At 43.9% G+C, this 19,651-nt stretch overlaps 1 protein-coding gene across 1 annotated transcript in view; it reads left to right on the top strand.

Moving 5' to 3' along the window:
- Window positions 1-9,375, top strand: part of LOC117870308 (butyrophilin subfamily 2 member A1-like) — a 34,189-nt gene extending 24,814 nt beyond the window's left edge. Inside the window, exons 13-17 of the mRNA XM_034757411.1 lie at window positions 756-776; window positions 2,817-2,837; window positions 5,244-5,264; window positions 6,891-6,917; window positions 8,589-9,375. Of these exons, the coding sequence (XP_034613302.1) occupies window positions 756-776; window positions 2,817-2,837; window positions 5,244-5,264; window positions 6,891-6,917; window positions 8,589-9,118 (620 nt within the window). The 3' untranslated portion in view covers window positions 9,119-9,375. The remainder of the gene's footprint in view (window positions 1-755; window positions 777-2,816; window positions 2,838-5,243; window positions 5,265-6,890; window positions 6,918-8,588) is intronic.
- The last annotated feature ends 10,276 nt before the right edge of the window (window positions 9,376-19,651 follow it).

Genomic DNA, 19,651 nt, shown 5'->3' with positions numbered 1-19,651 from the left:
AAGGTGGAACAAATTGTTTAGCATAAATGGTTAACACACACTGTAAGAGAACATTCAAAGTGAAGTGGCCCATTAACATTTCTGCAGTTGATAAAAAGGGAGCTTATTAGCTTACAGATTCTTGTAATAACCCATAAATCCAGTGTCTTTATTAAGACCAGGACTTTTAGTGCCTAGCAAAGTTATGAATTTAAGCTCCCAGGCTCATCTTTTGAAAGTGTGCAGGTTTCCTTTGAGGATGAGGACTGAGAGGTCAGATATGGAGGGATTGTTTAGTAAATAAATGTTCACCCACAGGTGGTAAGGTGTCTTTATGGTTATCATTTTCCTGTGTGAGAATGTAGTGATTGTCTGGTTTCACCCATACAGTTGTTGAGGCATTTAGCACACTGGATGAGGTACCCCACATAAATAATTAATGGAGATATCCCATCTCCTAGAACTGGAAGGGACCTTGAAAGGTCATTGAGTCCAGCCCCTTGCCTTCATTAGCAGGACTGAGTACTTATTTCGCCCTAGATCCCCAAGTGGCCCCCTCAAGGATTGAACTCACAACCCTGGGTTTAGCAGGCCAATGCTCAAACCACTGAGCTATCCCTCCCCCCCAACACATGTTGTGATAGGCATGTGTCAAAACCATTAATCTTGCTCACTCCATATCTGACCCCTCAGTCCTCTAAGGGGAGGCATAATATTCACTAACCCAAAAGAAATTAAAATGATGTCAATATTAAAAAGTTATTTTTGCTTTGCAGATGAACTCCAGATAGAAATGGGTAAGTTTTGCATTGACTTTTCAAATGTAAATGTCAATTCAGTTCCATGCTGAAAAAAAGAGATGTAAATAGAAATTAAGTTCTCACAGTTACAAACACAGGAAGTGAATGATTTTTCTTGTTAGAATATTATATTTCTAGAATTTGCTAGGATATACATATATAGGTGCTACAGCCCTATTCCTGCTCTCATTGGGTGAAAAATCTCCCCTGTGGAATGGGTTATTCATCACTTAAATCCCAGCTAGCCCTTCAAAATAGGGCATAGGTGTGTACCTTGTGCTGCACAGGTCTAGTTCTTTTCTCTCTCCGGGGATGAATTTCACCCTAAATCATGTATTTCATAACATGTCTGTGAATATAGGTGGAGTGAGGTTCTGACAATGTGTCATCAATTATATGATTTGCAATTTGCCATTGACTTTAATACTGAAAGTAACAGCACACCCTTTGAGATAGTGAATGTGTGTGGGTGTCCTGCTGACAAAATATAGACCATCTAGTACTCTTTCTTGTTTTTGTTTTACTGTATCTCTCGGTTATCTCCTCTCAATCCTGCTTTGTGGTCTGGGGATGGCAAGACATATAAACATACACCTGCCAGACCTCAGGGGTGTTGGAGCCCCTGCAAGCCCTGTCACCCTGACCAGGGTGTTCCCCTGAAGGGTGCAGCAATGAATCTCTTCCTCCCATCCCCATGTGTTTGGGGGCTAGTAGTGAGAAGTGTTTCCATTACCACTCCCAGTCTATGGGGCTTGGTGGAGTAAGGGAGGGGAAATCGAGTAGCAGAGCCAACATGGATTGCCTCCTTCCTAGCATAGTACTGAGAGGAAAGGGCTGAAGGCATCATCACATTCCTTACGTGCATCATCAGAATGTATAAAACCAGACACTCCTGCTCCTAACAAAAATGAAACGATGATGGTGGGTTGTGTTAGAAGGTGGGGACTCATTCTTTACCTTTTCACCTCATGACCTCCATCCTCACCTTACAAGAGCTAGGACAAATGTTTTCAAACTTTATCAAAGTACAGCCCTTTATCAATGTATTCTCTTTTATTTTATTCTGTTAGTAGTAGCGCTGGGTGGAAAATGGTTTTCCTGTCCCATTAGAATTTTCAACATTTCAAAACATTTTTCCATCCTGAATCAGGATGAACAGTTGAACTCTTGAAACGTTTCACAAACCAAAAGCCCTCTACCCCCACCCAGTTCACTTCAGGTTAATTGAAATGTCTTGTTTTGATAAATTTGAAATGATTTTTCTTTTCTTTTTTTAGACTTTGAAGTGTTTTCCTTTTTCAAAACCGTTTTAGTTTTTACTAAATTTTACTAAATATTTACTAAAATTTCTAAACAAAATAAATGTCTTTACTTTCAAATTAAAATTCAAAACTTCTCAGTACAACAATGTTGAAATGGGATGTTTTTTAAATCTCCAACCTTCTTTTAAGATTTTTTTTGATTGACAATTTCAGTGAACGGAACACTATTTCTCAAACAGTTTTAGTTTTGATGAATCAGCATTTTTCAACTAAAAAACATTTCATTGAAAAAATTCCCACTCAGCTCTAATTTCCTGTCTGAATTGTCCCAATTTCAACTTCAATTGGATCGTCTTATACATTTCTCTGCTAATCGGCTCTTCAATCTAATAGTGGAAGGTATAATATGGTCAGGTGGTTATAACCTGAAACTAGACAAATTCAGACTGGAAATAAGAAGTACATTTTAACATTGAGCGTAATTAAACATTGGAAAGATTTATCTAGGGTTTCTAAGAATTATTTTAGGGAAGTTCTGTGGTCTGTCTTATCCCAGGGTACAGACTATATAATCACGGTGGTCTCTTCTGGCATTGGAATCTAAGAATCCGCCGTGGTATTGGCTTTGATTCTTGCTATTTCTGTACTTATTGTATTTTATAAATTACCAAACTTTGTCTTCGTTCTGGATATTACATTATTTCTGTATGCTATGGAGACAAAACTGGAAGTACAGGGTTAAGCACGTGGTTTTCTATTTGTTTTTCTTTTTCAGGAAGACTCCAGAAAGAAAACAGTTAAGTCCCATTGACTTCTCTTGCTTTGAGGATGTCTGGATGGATAATATTTGTGGGAGATGTGGAACTATCAATACAGAAGAGATTGATGATTGTCAGTGTGTCGATGAAAAGGGTCTAGCAGATGGGAATGACGGGTTGTGAGAGCAATTTCCATGGGGAGAGAAGGAGTCAGTAGAGTTTCCCATGCTAAGAGAATTTGGGGATTTCCTCTTCATGGGGTGAGGATTATTCAGAGGTCTGTCATGGTTGGGAGATAAATCTGGTTGGGTATTGGGCATAGGGACAACAGTTGGGAGTGTGTTTGACTGAAATATATGGGGTGTTTCATATTGAAGGCTGTGGGAGTTGTTAAAAAGTAACGTTTGTGAGTATTTGTTAACCCATTAAACACACGCACTCACAAATGACTGCAAGAAGAGAAGAATATCAAAACAGAAAAAAAACTAACTTTGAATTGGTTCTTCTTCAGTATAATTCTGTTAAACTGACTATACTGGTAAAACATCTATAAAGAGCTGTGCAGGTTCCCTGTTAGAGGTATGGGAGCAAAAATATTTTTCCTAATAATCTTTTAATTAGTCTCATGCATGTGTTTGGACTCCAGAAAGAGGCCGTGTGCAGCATCTCTAAAGCCGTGACAATACTCAGGATTTCTTTTATTGCAGTGACAAGTTTTATTGGTACTTTTTACAGTAGGGGGATGAGTCATGCACAAGTCCATGGGGCCGGATGCGCTGCATCCGAGGGTGCTAAAGGAGTTGGCGGGTGAGATTGCAGAGCCATTAGCCATTATTTTTGAAAACTCATGGCGACCGGGGGAGGTCCCAGATGACTGGAAAAAGGCTAATGTAGTGCCCATCTTTAAAAAAGGGAAGAAGGAGGATCCGGGGAACTACAGGCCAGTCAGCCTCACCTCAGTCCCTGGAAAAATCATGGAGCAGGTCCTCAAGGAATCAATTATGAAACATTTAGAGGAGAGGAAAGTGATCAGGAACAGTCAGCATGGATTCACGAAGGGGAAGTCGTGCCTGACTAACCTAATTGCCTTCTATGATGAGATAACTGGCTCTGTGGATGAGGGGAAAGCAGTGGATGTGTTATTCCTTGACTTTAGCAAAGCTTTTGATACGGTCTCCCACAGTATTCTTGCCGCCAAGTTAAAGAAGTATGGGCTGGATGAATGGACTGTAAGGTGGATAGAAAGCTGGCTAGATCGTCGGGCTCAACGGGTGGTGATCAATGGCTCCATGTCTAGTTGGCAGCCGGTTTCAAGCGGAGTGCCCCAAGGGTCGGTCCTGGGGCCGGTTTTGTTTAATATCTTTATTAATGATCTGGAGGATGGTGTGGACTGCACTCTCAGCAAGTTTGCAGATGACACTAAACTAGGAGGCATGGTACATACACTAGAGGGTAGGGATCGGATCCAGAGGGACCTAGACAAATTAGAGGATTGGGCCGAAAAAAACCTGATGAGGTTCAACAAGGACAAGTGCAGAGTCCTGCACTTAGGACGGAAGAATCCCATGCACTGCTACAGACTAGGGACCGAATGGATAGGTAGCAGTTCTGCAGAAAAGGACCTAGGGGTCACAGTGGACGAGAAGCTGGATATGAGTCAACAGTGTGCTCTTGTTGCCAAGAAGGCTAACGGCATTTTGGGCTGTATAAGTAGGGGCATTGCCAGCAGATCGAGGAACGTGATCGTTCCCCTTTATTCGACATTGGTGTGGCCTCATATGCAATACTGTGTCCAGTTTTGGGCCCCACACTACAAGAAGGATGTGGAAAAATTGGAAAGAGTCCAGCGGAGGGCAACAAAAATGATTAGGGGGCTGGAGCACATGACTTATGAGGAGAGGCTGAGGGAACTGGGATTGTTTAGTCTCCAGAAGAGAAGAATGAGGGGGGATTTGATAGCAGCCTTCAACTACCTGAAGGGGGGTTCCAAAGAGGATGGAGCTCAGCTGTTTTCAGTGGTGGCAGATGACAGAACAAGGAGCAATGGTCTCAAGTTGCAGTGGGGAGGTCCAGGTTGGATATCAGGAAAAACTATTTCACTAGGAGGGTGGTGAAACACTGGAATGCGTTACCTAGGGAGGTGGTGGAGTCTCCTTCCTTGGAGATTTTTAAGGCCCGGCTTGACAAAGCCCTGGCTGGGATGATTTAGCTGGGAATTGGTCCTGCTTTGAGCAGGGGGTTGGACTAGATGACCTCTTGAGGTCCCTTCCAACTCTGATATTCTATGATTCTATGATTCTATGAGTCTGGTTTGGATTCTTGCAACATAATTGGTGTGAGGTATCAGATTAGAAACTTCTGGGGAGAGGCATAATATCTGCTAGTTAACCCAACTGAAATTCACAAGGCGTGTGTGAATTAAAAGAATATTTTTTTCTTTGCAGATGAACTCCAAGTAGAACTGAGTAAGTGTGTGTTGATTCCTTGAATGTAAAAGTTAATGTAATTCCATGGTGGAAAAGTGATGCAAATACAAAATGAAGTTCTCACAATTGGAAATAAGGGAACTGAAGGATCTTTGTTGTTGTTAGAATATTATTTTGATAACATTTGCTAGGATGGACAGATGAATGCTGCAGACCAATTTCTGCTTCCATTGGGTGCAAATCTCACTTATGCAATGGGCTATGTGTCACTCAATCCCTACCTATCCTTTCAAAATAGGGCATATATGAGTATCTTGTGCTGCATAGTCCTAGCGCTTTCTCCATCCAGAGATTAATTTCACCCCAAATTGGTCCTTACATGTCTTTGAAAGGAGTTAGTCCCTGACAGTGTGTCTCCAATGATGTGATTTGGAATTTGCCAATGACATCAACAATGGAAGTAGAATCACACCCTTTGAGACAGTGACTGTTTGTGGGTATTCCACATTCAAAATATGAACTGTCTATTACCCTTGCTGATTTTTTGGTGTACCTGTCAATTGTGTCTTCTCCACCACCACCCTCCTGCCTCCCTTGAGGGCAAGACACACACTCCTGCCAATCTGAAGGATGTAGGAGCCCTGGCCAGGCCTGAGGGGTGCACATGCACGTCTTTAGGAGCTGGTAGAGGGGGAATGTCTTCACTTCCACTCCTGACCTAAGGGGCTTGGTGGAGCTAGAAGGGAGAGAAGTAGCAGAGCCAATATGGATTGGCTTCTTCCTAGCAGGAACAGTGATCAAAGGGCTGAGGACTTCAGGAGCTCTTTCACCTTTTTGGTACAGGGAGATGGGAAGGGAGAAGGCTTCTTCATTACCTGAGGGAAAAGGCTGTCTCTCAGTATATGCAGCAGCTCTGACTGGCTGCAAGCAAAGGAGTTGGGCTGGTAGCCAATCAGAGTGGGGTTACCCCACAGAAACATCTGAAAACCTATGGCTTATGGGGAAATCTCATAGACCTTGCAAATTAGGGGTCATCTGAAATCCCACAGAGCTGGCAGGTCTAAGTCAATTAGACTTTGAAGGGTGTCACCCAGTTGAAATATCAGTAAGTACAGGTACAACATTATCACACAAACATCTGATTACTTTGGTTATCTTTGTGCAATGATATTTTTTATGTCTCATCCACTCTTCCCCTCACCACCCTTAAACTCACTCCCCTCTTGGTTATTTGAAGGGATCAGGCCTTTCTCTTGTGTTCCTCCCCTATCTTCCTTGTTGCTGCAGCCCATTTTCAGCTCTCTCATAGCAGGGAAGCCAGCAGCTCCAGGGAGAGACAGTGCAGTCCCTCACACTGCAAGCCTCACCACACCTATTTCCTAGTAATCTGCTGTCTGTCTCAAGCTGAGGAGTGAGTGAAGCATGGAACAGACCTGATGACTCCACAAGAGCCACAAATGGTCCCCAAAACAGTACAATAAACACAGTGTGTGTGTACCATTAGTGTGCTTTACTTTCTCTTTTCTGCACAAGTAAATCATTCTGTATTGTGTCTGACATCCTCAGTTATACTCAACCTGGGGCATTTCTGCTGCCCAAAGGCAGAAAATCAGCAGTATGTGCCTCTTCGAATTCAATGTGTGTTGTTTCTCACTTTCATTTCAGAATGGAGAAGGACTCACAGGTACGCAGGTAATAGAATACACATTTTTCCTGGTAATGAGAAATCATCTTCATAGTTTAAAAAAAAACTAGTGTAGCACCCTTCTCCACCTGGTTACCTCCTTTAATGGCAATCCGCTTCCAGGTTTTGATGGACAGGTCTGGGTTCTTTTGAATCCCACCACCCACTCAGCAGGGTGAATCTTTTTCCTTTTCTTTCTATGAAATTATTTGGTGGTGCCTCCACCCCCCCTCGCTCCTTCCTGGCAGGGTCACCAGGGCAGCTTGGGCGGAAAATTCTAACTACAGGGTAATCCCCACTTACTTGCCAGATAGTTGGAGACTTCCAAGAAATAACACAACACATAAAAATATATTCAACACAATAATTATATTAAACAGGCAACAAATACAACATAACAGGGTGAAACACTATTTTTAGGGTTACCGGTGCCCACACTGAAAATACCCGTGACTTGATGTAACAAGTGTAAAACTAGTGTCCTGTTGGCACGCGTACTTTGCTGTGGCCCTTGATGACCCATACAGTTCTCTGTGGTGGTTTAGCAGTGTGGCTGACTGGGTTCAGTACAGCCCAAAAGACCCACAAGTGGGAGGAGGTGGTGAATCCCTCCACAGGTATAATAAGCAGCAGGTTATAAAATCCCCAACCCCTTACTCCCTGGCTTGAGGACACAGTTCAGGGAGTAGGGGGTCCCCAAAACAAATTCCCTGACTAACTAACTAAAAAATGGTGCACTCACAAACTCCATGAACGATCTTCACGTTTGAAGATGATGCTGGACTCTTCAGTCACTGCAGAGGGGCTGCTGTCTGCTGTCAGGGATCCTCCTCAAGCAGGAATCAGGCTGCATCGGTCCCAGGATTTCCCCACACCACAAAGGGGTGCAGGGCTCAAGGTGTAGGTTATACAACTACCCTAACATCCAAACTGTAGCCTCCTAGCCCACCCTCCAGTCACACACTCAGCAGGCAGCTTCCCCGGACTAGCAGAGTTGACCATGTGGTGACTAGTCTCACCTAGGGAGCTGGAGGTGAACCCAGCCTGGCTGGGGAAATTTCTCAGCAAACGCTACCAATTGGGACTCATCCGTGGGGAAGGAAGACCCAGGTGAGGGATCGGCTGTCAGGTCCCTAGAGGCCAGTTCTCAGGGGGAACCCTGCTTGCAGGCCTGGGACTCACCAGCTCCCCACTCTCCAAAATGGCTTCTCCCCTCTCCTGACCTCCTTGGTAGGGGCATCTCACTCCCTGTTGGTTGCCGGGCAGACTCTGAGTTTGCCTTGGCTCCTCCTCCCTGAGCTGCCAGCAGACAGAGCTCCAGGAATCTATGTAATCTCCTTGGGGGTTACACTAGAAACAGAACATATTGCTATCATGGAGATGAAATCTGAGGCCCTACTCCAGTTCATCTCAGGCTTTTTTCATTCAGTTTCTTCAACCAGTGTAACCTGTATCAGAATCTGGCAAAATATATCCCTTCCATTTTTGAGTCCTGTTCTATCAAATATCATATTTCTGAAATATTTCAGTGTAACCAAATTGTCAGAAGAGAACAAAATCTGTTATCAGTAGGCACTTTGCCTGAGTAAGGACAGCAGGAATTGGCCCACAAGCCATATCTCCCATGTTTCAGTTTATACTGCAATTAGACAAGGGTTTCTTACATTCTCTCTTTGCAGATGACATCACACTTAATCCAGACACAGCCCACCCCAACCTCTCCATTTCTGAGGATAAGAAGAAAATTACTCATGAAACCCAACCTAAAACAGTCCTAGCAACTCCAGAGAGGTTCGATTCGACTGTCTCTGTGTTGGGCTCTGAAGGATTCTCTGATGGAAAGCATTACTGGGAGGTCGATGTCAGAAGCAGCAATGACTGGGACCTGGGAGTGGCCGTAAAATCAATAGAGAGAAAAGGAAAACTTTTCCTGTCCCCTAAAGAGGGATTCTGGGATCTGGGTTGGAGTGGGAGAGATTACTGGGCAAAAACTGATCCATGGACCTGGGTCAAGGTGCAAAAAAAGCCAGAGAAAATTGGAGTTTACCTTAGTTACCAAGAGGGGCAGGTGACCTTTTTCAATGTAACTGACATGTCTGTGTTGTTCACATTTAATGATTGTTCATTCTCAGGAGAGGTTTATCCATTCTTTAAAAATTCCCACAAAAAAACATCAATGAGAATTTGTTCTTTAAGAGAAGATGAATGAGTTGAAAGTGGCACTGCCACTCATTTATCCTAATGTATCTTTGAAATCAAATTTCCCATCAATGAATTTGAATTACATTTTGCCTCTATATTAATTCTGTGGTGCCATCTCTAAAACAGCACTGTTATTCATTTTATGGCTGTGAACCTATGACACCAAGTTTCTCTCCAATAAAATTTGAACTGTAGTTTTTACTCTGTACTTTGTGAGCTGCCATCTTAATTACTTGCTTTCAACAACAAATGATTTTTTTGTTACTTCTGGCAAATACTGTTATTTGACTAGGCTGTTAAGGAAAGGATATTTGTGTTATAGATTTTCAATAGAAATCAGTTTCCACAGTTAGGTTTTCAAGATTTTCAAGAGCTCAGCTGTCATTTACCCAGCATGAAAATCCTTAAAAAATCTGACAAAAACTGTCAAAGTGGGAGCTGCTGGGTGGATATTAATGGGAGAAAAAATCCATCCTGTCTCACACATTCATTTTTCTCTTAGAAACACCCCCACCACCAAACGTATAACTAATGTAGGGCTTGTGACTGGCCTGTGTAGCTACACAGCAGAGTAAAGGAATATCAAATACTCCCCATCCCTCTACACAGCCATACAGGACTTATTGTCATAGTTACAAGACAGTTGCACCTCTGACCCCTTCCCAGACCCCTTCTGAGAGCTCCCACCCTGAGACCTCTTGCTCTCACCTGTCTCAGGTTGGAATCTCATGAGTCTTTAACACTTAGATGGGGATCTGACTATAATAACTTGGCCATACCATCCATTTACCACCCTTCAGTCCATTCTTAGACTGGGCACCTTCTTGATCCTCCATTCAGGAAACTGTAACCAATTAAACTGACCAAAAGCCTTTTAAAAACTAAGTGTTTTTATTTAGCGGTTGTATAGTTTGTAGAAATAGAGCAATACCCCTTTAAATAGTCTATGAGACTTCTGTTTGTGGTCACCATAGTCTATGAACTAGAAGCTGCCAGAAACTAGTCAGAACAGCAATATGTACACACCTAAACTTGTGTAGATTTAGTAAACTTGTTTATTTGGAAACAGCTGTGCCTGTGTGGTTTCTTTATATTGTTTTGTCTTTGGAAGGAGCAGACGACACAATGATTGGTAACAATCCCAATCCCAGCGTACCGCAGAACAGAGAATAACTGCAGAGTCCTAGACTAAAAGGAAGCTGCAGCCACTGGGACTGTGAGAAAATGGATCATTCGGGGTTGCGGGGGGAGGAAGGTTTGTAAATGTCTGGCTGTTTGAGGAAAATTTATTTCTTTGATAAAGTGAGTCAGTCCTCCCTGAGCTATGGTGGGAGAGTGGAACAGAGCATGACAGCTAAGGTTAAAATTCTGTCACAGTATTTTAGTAAAAGTCAGGGACAGGTTTGGGCAATAAACAAAAATTCACAGAAGCCCACTGCCTGTCCCTGACTTTTACTAAAAATACCCCTGGGGAAGGGGGACTAACAGAGCACTGCCGGGGGCTAACCTCAAGCAGCAGCTCCAGCCCCACTGCTGCTCCTGTGATAGGGGCTGACCACCACTGTTCCAGCCCCAAGAGGCTCACTGCTTCAGGGGCCGGGGACTGCTGCTCTGTCCATCAGCCCTCTGGCCAGCTGCTTCGGCGACCTCAGGGTTGACTCCTGGCTGCTGTTCCAGCAGCCCAGGGACCAGTGTTCCGGTGGCACCAGGGCTGACTGCAGGACACTGACAGATGCTCCAGCCCTTCCCTGGAATAAATCCTGGAGGACCCAGAAAGTCACAGAATATGTGACCTCCATTACAGAATTATATCCGTAGTGATAGCTAATGACATATTGAGCAAAATATATCAGTTTTACTTAGTGTAATGCGGACTAACGCCTATAACCTGTTGTGTAGCCTGACAGCTCCTGCTGAACCAGCAGACAGAACATTTCCTGAGATTATGGAAATTCTCCAAAATCACTTCTCGCCAAAGCCACTGGCATTTGCAGAGTGTTTCTGATTTTATAAACAAAATTAAAAAGAAAATGAAACAATTCCTGAATATGTGGCTGATTTAAGGATATTATCAGAGTATGGCCAGTTTGGAGAGTTATTGTGCAATAAGCAAAATGAAGGAATCCAAACCAGTTATTGAGTGAGGCTGATTGGACCCTACAACATGTGCTAAAACTTGCTGTATCAATGGAATCTGCTACTGAAGATGCCATGGAGCTGCAATCACATCATGTGACTTGAGCAATAAACAAACTGGCAGTCAAGTGGAAGCACAACATGGACAATGCTAACTCAAAGACTGGGTGCTTTCACTTGGAAAACGGTTTCACAATGCAACTGATTGTTGGTTTAAGGACAAAACCTGTAGGAACTGCAACAAACGGGGGCTCACAGTAATATGGAGGTCCATGAACAATGCACAATAACTATAATACCAGACCATTTCAAATGCATTAGCTTGCAGGTGACAACATGGTGTCCGCTGAGAATGTTATAACATCTCTACAACTGTTTAGTTTAGAAGACAATAAATGACTAGATATTAAAGGGTATTCCTGGCACTCGGTGTTGGATGATATACTGGTCATAGGAGCTGGTGATTAAGGAACACCATGAACACCTCCCAAGGTACCAGTGAGGCTAGCTCAATGTGGGCTTAGAGCAAACAGAGAGAAATATGATATTTATAGATTCAATTGTGTACTGCAGGCACACCATTGATAGAGATGGTTTGTGTTAATCACAGCACACAGTGGAAGCTGTCCTTATGGCAATTCATCCATAACATGTGTCACAATTGTGTCCCTTTGTGGGGATGGTCAATTATGACTGTCACAGTTCAGGACAACTACACCTGTATTTCCCCTCGGCAGCCCAGCAAGGACACCCAATCTCAGGCTTCCGGCTCCCCACACATCACCTCTCTTGGACAGAAACCCATGTCTCTCTGTCCCTTCTCACCAGGTTATTTTTGGGCTGCACAGTTCCCTGCCTTCCCTGTGTATTTCCCAGCACAGACAGATTGCCTAGGGGCACCTGCTTACTTTCTCTTCTCAGATAGTTAAAAGGTGTGTATGTAATTGCTACAGTTATAAGGTATCACACAGCATGGTCTATGTATTTTATCCATAAGGTAAAAAGCATTACAGAGAGAACATATTAAAATAATAAAACAACTCACACACATGCTAAGAATCTTATCAGCAATCACCCCCAATCCCAACATGGATTCTGGCAGGAGCTGTCCTTCAAAGTCCCACCCAAGGAGATTCCTTTGTGGTCATAAATTCATTACAGCTTCAGCCCAGAGTAAGCGCTCAGTCTTATGTGGCCTCATTAGGCCAAGTCCTTCCAGTCCTCCATTAAGGACTGGGGCCCTCAGTGGGCCAGAGCTCCTGTCCATGTATAGGATCAGGAAGAAAATCCCATATTGGTGCCCATGAACCTTGCTCTCTATGGTCAGCCACGCCCTGCTAACTGAGCTAATAGTGACCTTTCTTGTTTACATGTTCATGTGCACCTTGGGCTGGTGTGGGTGGGAGATGGGCAGGAGAGACAATGTTTGATGAGTCTAGTATAATTCAGGAAGCCCATTTGCTGAAAGCTAACCGTTATTTGGGGGATATTATCAATCTTCACCACCCATGGATGAACCACACCAATAATTGCCTTGCAAATGTACATCACCACAGCACCAACAGCTGACTTGCCAACACCAAACTGATTAGCCAGGGACCTGTAGCAGTTTGGGAGAGGCAGCTTCCAGATGGCAACAGCAACCCGCCTCTGCACTGGTATGGCCTCCCTCACCTGTGTGTCCTATGCTGATGGATCAGGGGAGCTGCTCACACAGCTGAATGGAAGTGTCTTTCTTCAGGCAGAAGTCTTGTACTCACTGCTGAGCATCCCAAGTCTGCATGACAGTGTGGTCCCACCACTCTGAGCTTGTGGCCCTGCTCCAGAGCCACAGGTTAGCACAGAGGGAATCCACATCTATTAAACCCTGCATCAGCTATCACCACTGCTCCATGTCTGTATTCAGTCTGCACCTTCTCCTTTCCAGGGCATGCAGCCACCTTCTTTGGGCAACAAGCCACTGTCACAATGCCCTTTGTAGTATCTCATGCCCATAACTGCGGGCTGTTGTCAAAATATGATTTGCATTGATGCTAACATCTGGAACAGGTCATCCAGAGTTGGGCCCCTGCCTTTCCACCAGTTGCAATGGAGGTAGCACACAAGATACATTTTTCTTTACTCATTTGGTGGGCTCAGACCACATCTCCACAGGGGCCTGAGAAGAACAGACCAGTTCTCCTGCAATACACAATACAACAAATTCACAGAGCAGTGCAGCTCCGGGCAGCACTGAGAGCAGTGGGATAAGTCCTAGTGACTCACACGGGTGAGTACAGCACCAATGTGAATGCAGCAGTAGATCAAGTGCACTAGAGATATTTTTGTGTATTTAGTGGGGTCCACAGGCCAATTAACTCACAGCAAGCTAACACACCATTGACTTACACGCCAGATTGTTGTGGACTAACTCCATATAGTCAAACCCTAAGAGACCAGAGCTGGAATCAATTAAAGCCAGGCAGGAGGGCCTGATGGCAGAGATTCATCACCCTGAAAGCATGGCAGAGCGCACAGTGAGACAGAGAAAATTAGGTGCAATTTGAAGGACAATAATGTTATAACTATCAGCCCCCTTTACACAAGAAACGAGCAGCTACCGAAAGCTAAACCAGCAGAAAAAATATTTACAAAAGGGGCACACTCCTCAGCCTGTGAAATTCTTAATGGGCTTGCCTGGAATGGAGGGGAAAGCATCGTGTCAGAAAACATACCACATTTTAGCTGGGATGCTATTGAACATGATAACGTGGCCAAGGATGCTCAAGTTTATTAGTGGGTCAAAGGAGACACCCACAACAAACTAGCATTATTGTAAACATGGCTCTCCTTGTCCACGCTATAGGCAAAAATCCTGTTTAACATCATGTCAGTTAAAACATGAGAGTTAATGTATTTTGTAACACATGTAGGCAAAACCAATATATGAAAGAGATCCAAAATAAGGAAAAAAAATAATAATTCTCTCAGGGCCCTGAAGATGCTATGGGGTTCATCTCTTTAATGAAAATAGCTCTCTCTATGACCTCAGTTTCACAATTCTTTATTCCCAATGTTAAGGGGAGCTGGTAGAGAGTCCTATGTTTGAGTTACATAATTTTATATAAGATGCTTGCAACGTTTTTTTAGAAGCACTCACACCTCCACTGTTTACAGCAGACCATATAAATTCAGCAGGGGGAGCCCTTGAGCTAGAGAAATGCCTTTTATGTGTCCCAGGAAATTCTGTTCATGTTTGGCTGATTGAAAAATCACCATTTCACAGGTGTGGTCAGGAAAATTTTGGCAGCCTGCCAATGTTGTAACTGAATGCAAATATTCTAAAAAAAGCTGGCACCAAACCACAGCCAAACATTGCCCTGGCAATGCTCGGTTGCTGCTGTGAGGGAGTAACAGAGCTAGCCTGGGCTTCCCCAGTCACCATTCTCCACATGGCCCCAGCAGCTCAGCCCATCTCCTAGATAACAGCCCTCATCAGCCATTTATTGATGTTTGCAGTGTTGTTGTAACCGTGTTGGTCCCAGCATATTAGAGAGACAAAGCTGTTATTGGGTCAGCTTCTGTTGGTCAGAGAGACAAGCTTTCACAGAGCTCCGTGTAACAGTCTGAGCTCAAGAAGAGCTCTGTGTAGCTCAGAACTTTGTCTGTGTTACTAACAGAGGTTGGTCCACTACAAGATATTACCTCACCCACCTTGCCTCCGTTACGAATGTAGTTAGTTAGATAGCTACGTTGGTACCGGAGGTACAAGGTTCAAATCCTATTCAGCATAGGTGGTTGTTAACAGTTGTACTCAGCAGTATTTGTTTCTATATTTTCCTTTTATTAAAACATAGGAAATTATATACAAAAAATATGTACATGATATACAAAACATTTTCTGCATTAAAATAACATTTTTTAGGATACAACATCAAACACTCAAAAGTTAGAAAATGAAGAGATATGGTTACCTCAATTCACCACCCCTGCCCCCCGTGTGTGTCTGTATTATGATACAATTGTCAATGATGTGATCTCTTACTCTTTTTTCCATAAGAATATAAGAACAGCCACACTGGGTCAGACCAATGGTCCATCTGGATGAGTATCTTCTCTTCCAACAATAGCCAGTGCCAGATGCTTCAAAGTGAATGATCAGAACAGGGCAATTACCGAGTGATCCATCCTCCATCATGCAGGCCCAGCATCTGGCAGTCAGAGGGTTAGGGACAACCAGATCATAGGGTTGCACCCCTGCCCAACTTGGCTAATAGCTATTGATGAACCTATCCTCCATGAACTTATCTAGTTCTTCTTTGAACCCAGTTATAGTTTTGGCTTCACAACATACCCTGGCAATGAGTTCCACAGGCTGATTATGCTTTGTGTGAAGAAATACTTCCTTTTGTTTATTTTAAACTTGCTACCTATTAATTTCACTGAGTGACCCCTTGTTCCAGTGTTATGTGAACGAGTAAATAACACTTTCCTATAAACTTTATCCACACCATTAATAATTGTAATGACCTCTATCATACCTCCCCCTTAGTCATCTCTTTTCCAAGAAGAACAGTCCCAGTCATTTTAATCTCTCAGCATATGGAAGCCATTTTATACCCTTAATCATTATTGTTGCCTCCTCTGTACTTTTCCATTTCTAAGATATCTTTTTTTGAGATGAGGCAACCAGAACTGCATGCAGTATTCAAGGTGTTGGCAGACCCTGGATTTATATAGTGGCATTATGATATTTTTCATCTTATGATCTATCCCTTTCCTAATGGTTCCTAACATTCTATTTGACTGCCACTGCATATTGAGCAGATGTTTTCAGAGAACTATCCACAAGGGCTCCAAGATCTCTTTCTTGAGTGGTAACAGTTAATTTAGATTACATCATTTTGTATCCATAGTTGGAATTATGTTTTCCATGTGCGTTACTTTGCATTTATCAACACGGAATTTCATCTGCCTTTTAGTTGCCAAGTCACCCAGTTTTGTGAGATCCCTTTGTAACTCTTCGCAGCCTGCTTGGGACTTAACTATCTTGAGTTATTTTGTATCATCTACAAACTTTGCAATATCACCGTTTACCCTTTTTCCAGATCATTTATTATCCACAGTTGCCCTGTCTGATTCACTGCAAAGGATGAATGCAGAAGGGGAAGAACCTAAATAATATCTATCATTATACTTTCTGTATGTAATATAAATAGTTTTCAATTCTAAAAAGCATGGATACTAAATCTGCCTGGAACCTGGGGAACTTTGGTTTATGGCCTTTAAAATTAGGGGCACGTGAAAGGGATGAAAAGGGAACAAATGAGGAGGGAGACTGACCGAGGAAGGAAGTAAAGGGGCTCTTTGAATCACAGAGCAAACTAAAGGAGCGGGAGCCACTGTGGGCTGTGCCAGATGCGAGATCCTGGGACAGTCGGCAGGTCCAAGATGGGAAGGTACTGGGGGGACTGGAGACAGCAGCAGCTGGGCAACGACATGTGGGATGGGCTCATCCCAACTACCAGTGCCTCAGAGAGCCGGGTCCCTGATCTGGGAGAGCCCAGCATGGACCACACTGGGGAGATGAGCCCCAGCGGCAGTCAGCTCTCTTAATAGAATATCAGGGTTGGAAGGGACCTCAGGAGGTCATCTAGTCCAACCCCCTACTCAAAGCAGGACCAATCCGCAACTAAATCATCCAAGTCAGGGCTTTGTCAAGCCAGGCCTTACAAATCTCTAAGGAAGGAGATTCCACCACCTCCCTAGGTAACCCATTCCAGTGCTTCACCACCCTCCTAGTGAAAAAGTTTTTCCTAATATCCAATCTAAACCTCCCCCACTGCAACTTGAGACCATTACTCTTTGTTCTGTCATCTGGTACCACTGAGAACAGTCTAGATCCATCCTCTTTGGAACCCGCTTTCAAGTAGTTGAAAGCAGCTATCAAATCCCCCCTCATTCTTCTCTTCTGCAGACTAAATAATCCCAGTTCCCTCAGCCTCTCCTCATAAATCATGTGTTCCAGCCCCCTAAACATTTTTTTGCTCTCCGCTGGACTCTTTCCAATTTTTCAACATCCTTCTTGTAGTGCAGGGCCCAAACTGGACACACTACTCCAGATGAGGCCTCACTAATGCCGAATAGAGGGGAATGATCACGTCCCTTGATCTACTGGCAATGCTCCTACTTATACAGCCCAAAATGCCGTTAGCCTTCTTGGCAACAAGGGCACACTGTTGACTCATATCCAGCTTCTGGTCCACTTGCTGGGGGTGCAATCCATGCCATCCTCCAGATCATTAATGAAGATATTGAACAAAACCGGTCCCAGGACCAACCCTTGGGGCACCAACCCTTCATACCGGCTGCCAACTAGACATGGATCCATTGATCACTACCCATTGAGCCCGATGATTCTGCAAGTTTTCTGTCCACTTTATAGTCCATTCATCCAGCCCATACTTCTTTAACTTGCCAACAAGAATACTGTGGGAGACCATATCAAAAGCATTGCTAAAGTCAAGGAATAACATGCCCAGTGCTTTCCCCTCATCCACAGAGCCAGTTATCTCATCACAGAAGTCAATTAGGTTTGTAAGGCATGACTTTCACTTGGTGAATCCATGCTGACTGTTTCTGATCACTTTCCTCTCCTCAAAGTGCTTCAAAATTGATTCCTTGAGGACCTGCTCCATAATTTTTCCAGGGACTGAGGTGACGCTGACCAGCAGTGACCATGAGATGGTTGAGTTCAGGATCCTGACAAAAGGAAGAAAGGAGAGCAACAGAATATGGACCCTGGACTTCAGCAAAGCAGACTTTGACTTCCTCGGGCAACTGATGGGCGGGTTCCCCTGGGAGAATAAAATGTGGGGGAAAGGAGTGCAGGAGAGCTGGCTGTATTTTAAAGAATCCTTATCGCAGGAACAAACGATCTCGATGTGTAGAAAGAAGAGTAAATATGGCAGGTGACCAGCTTGGCTTAATAGTGAAATCCTTGCTGATCTTAAACACAAAAAAAGAAGCTTACAAGAAGTGGAAGCTTGGACAAATGACCAGGGAGGAGTATAAAGATATTGCTCAGGCACACACGAATGAAATCAGGAAGGACAAATCACAATTGGAGTTGCAGCTAGCAAGGGAGTAACGAGAAGGGTTTCTTCAGGTATGTTAGCAACAAGAACAAAATCAGGAAAAGTGTGGGCCCCTTACTGAATGGGGGAGACAACCTAGTGACAGAGGAAGAGGAAAAAGCTAATGTACTCAATGCTTTTTTTGCCTCTATCTTCACGAGCAACGTCAGCTCCCAGACTCCTGCACTGGGCAGCACAGTATGGGGAGAAGGTGACCAGCCCTCTGTGGAGAAACAAGTGGTTCAGGACTATTTAGAAAATCTGGACGAGCACAAGTCCATGGGGCCAGATGCACTGCATCTGAGGGTGCTAAAGGGGTTGGCGGTTGTGATTGCAGAGCCATTCGCCATTACATTTGAAAACTTATGGTGACCGGGGGAGGTCCCGGATGACTGGAAAAAGGCTAATGTAGTGCCCATCTTTAAAAAAGTGAAGAAGGTGGATCCAGGGAACTATAGGCCGGTCAGCCTCAGCTCAGTCCCCGGAAGCTCTCTTGCTATAGGGAGATTGTAGGGGCATCACCCGCCCCACAGGCTGCCTGGCCCTTCTCCCTACACCATGCAGGGGACCCTCTTACATCCCAGCCAGCAGGGCACTTTGTGGGGCTGCTCCCGTCCTGACTCTGAGTATCTCACTGCAGGGCAGGGCAGAGCAGAGAGGCAGCCAGCACCACCTGGTCATGCCCTTTGCCTTGCCACAGCAAAATGAAAGTGAGGAAAATCCCTATTCCTCCAGTGCTTCCCCAAAGCAAAAGAGAACAGGGAGGACAAGAAGACATCCAACCTTAATTTAAAAATTGTCAGTGATGGGTAATTTGTGACAATGGTTAATTACTCTCACTGTTAAGAATTTGCACTTTATTTCCTAGCTTCAACTTCCAGCCATTGGCTTGACTTCTACCTTTCTCTGCTAGACCAAAGAGCCCAGTATTAATCACTTACTCACATAGGTACTTATAGACTGTAATTATGTCAAACCTTCTCTTTGTTAAGCCAAATAAATTGACTTCCTTCAGTCTATCACTAGAAGGCATGTTTCCAATTCTATAATAATTCTCATGGCTCTTCTCTGAACCCTCTCCAATTTATCAGTACCCTCAAAGAGAGTTAGAAGTCTAAATATGCCCTGGAAGGAGGCACCTCTCTCCACTCTGGATTATCTGACATGTTCTGTATCTTGGAGTTAGGTCCCTGTGATGACAGTTCTCGGGGTACCCAGTACTGTGAGTTGTTGTTACTGCCCCCTCCAGCCTGAGGGAATCCTCCCTAAACCTGACTGGATGTCAGCTC

Source organism: Trachemys scripta, unplaced genomic scaffold, assembly GCF_013100865.1.
Source record: "Trachemys scripta elegans isolate TJP31775 unplaced genomic scaffold, CAS_Tse_1.0 scaffold_26, whole genome shotgun sequence".
Taxonomy (NCBI): domain Eukaryota; kingdom Metazoa; phylum Chordata; order Testudines; family Emydidae; genus Trachemys; species Trachemys scripta.
This window is presented reverse-complemented; position numbering and strand designations above follow the sequence as displayed.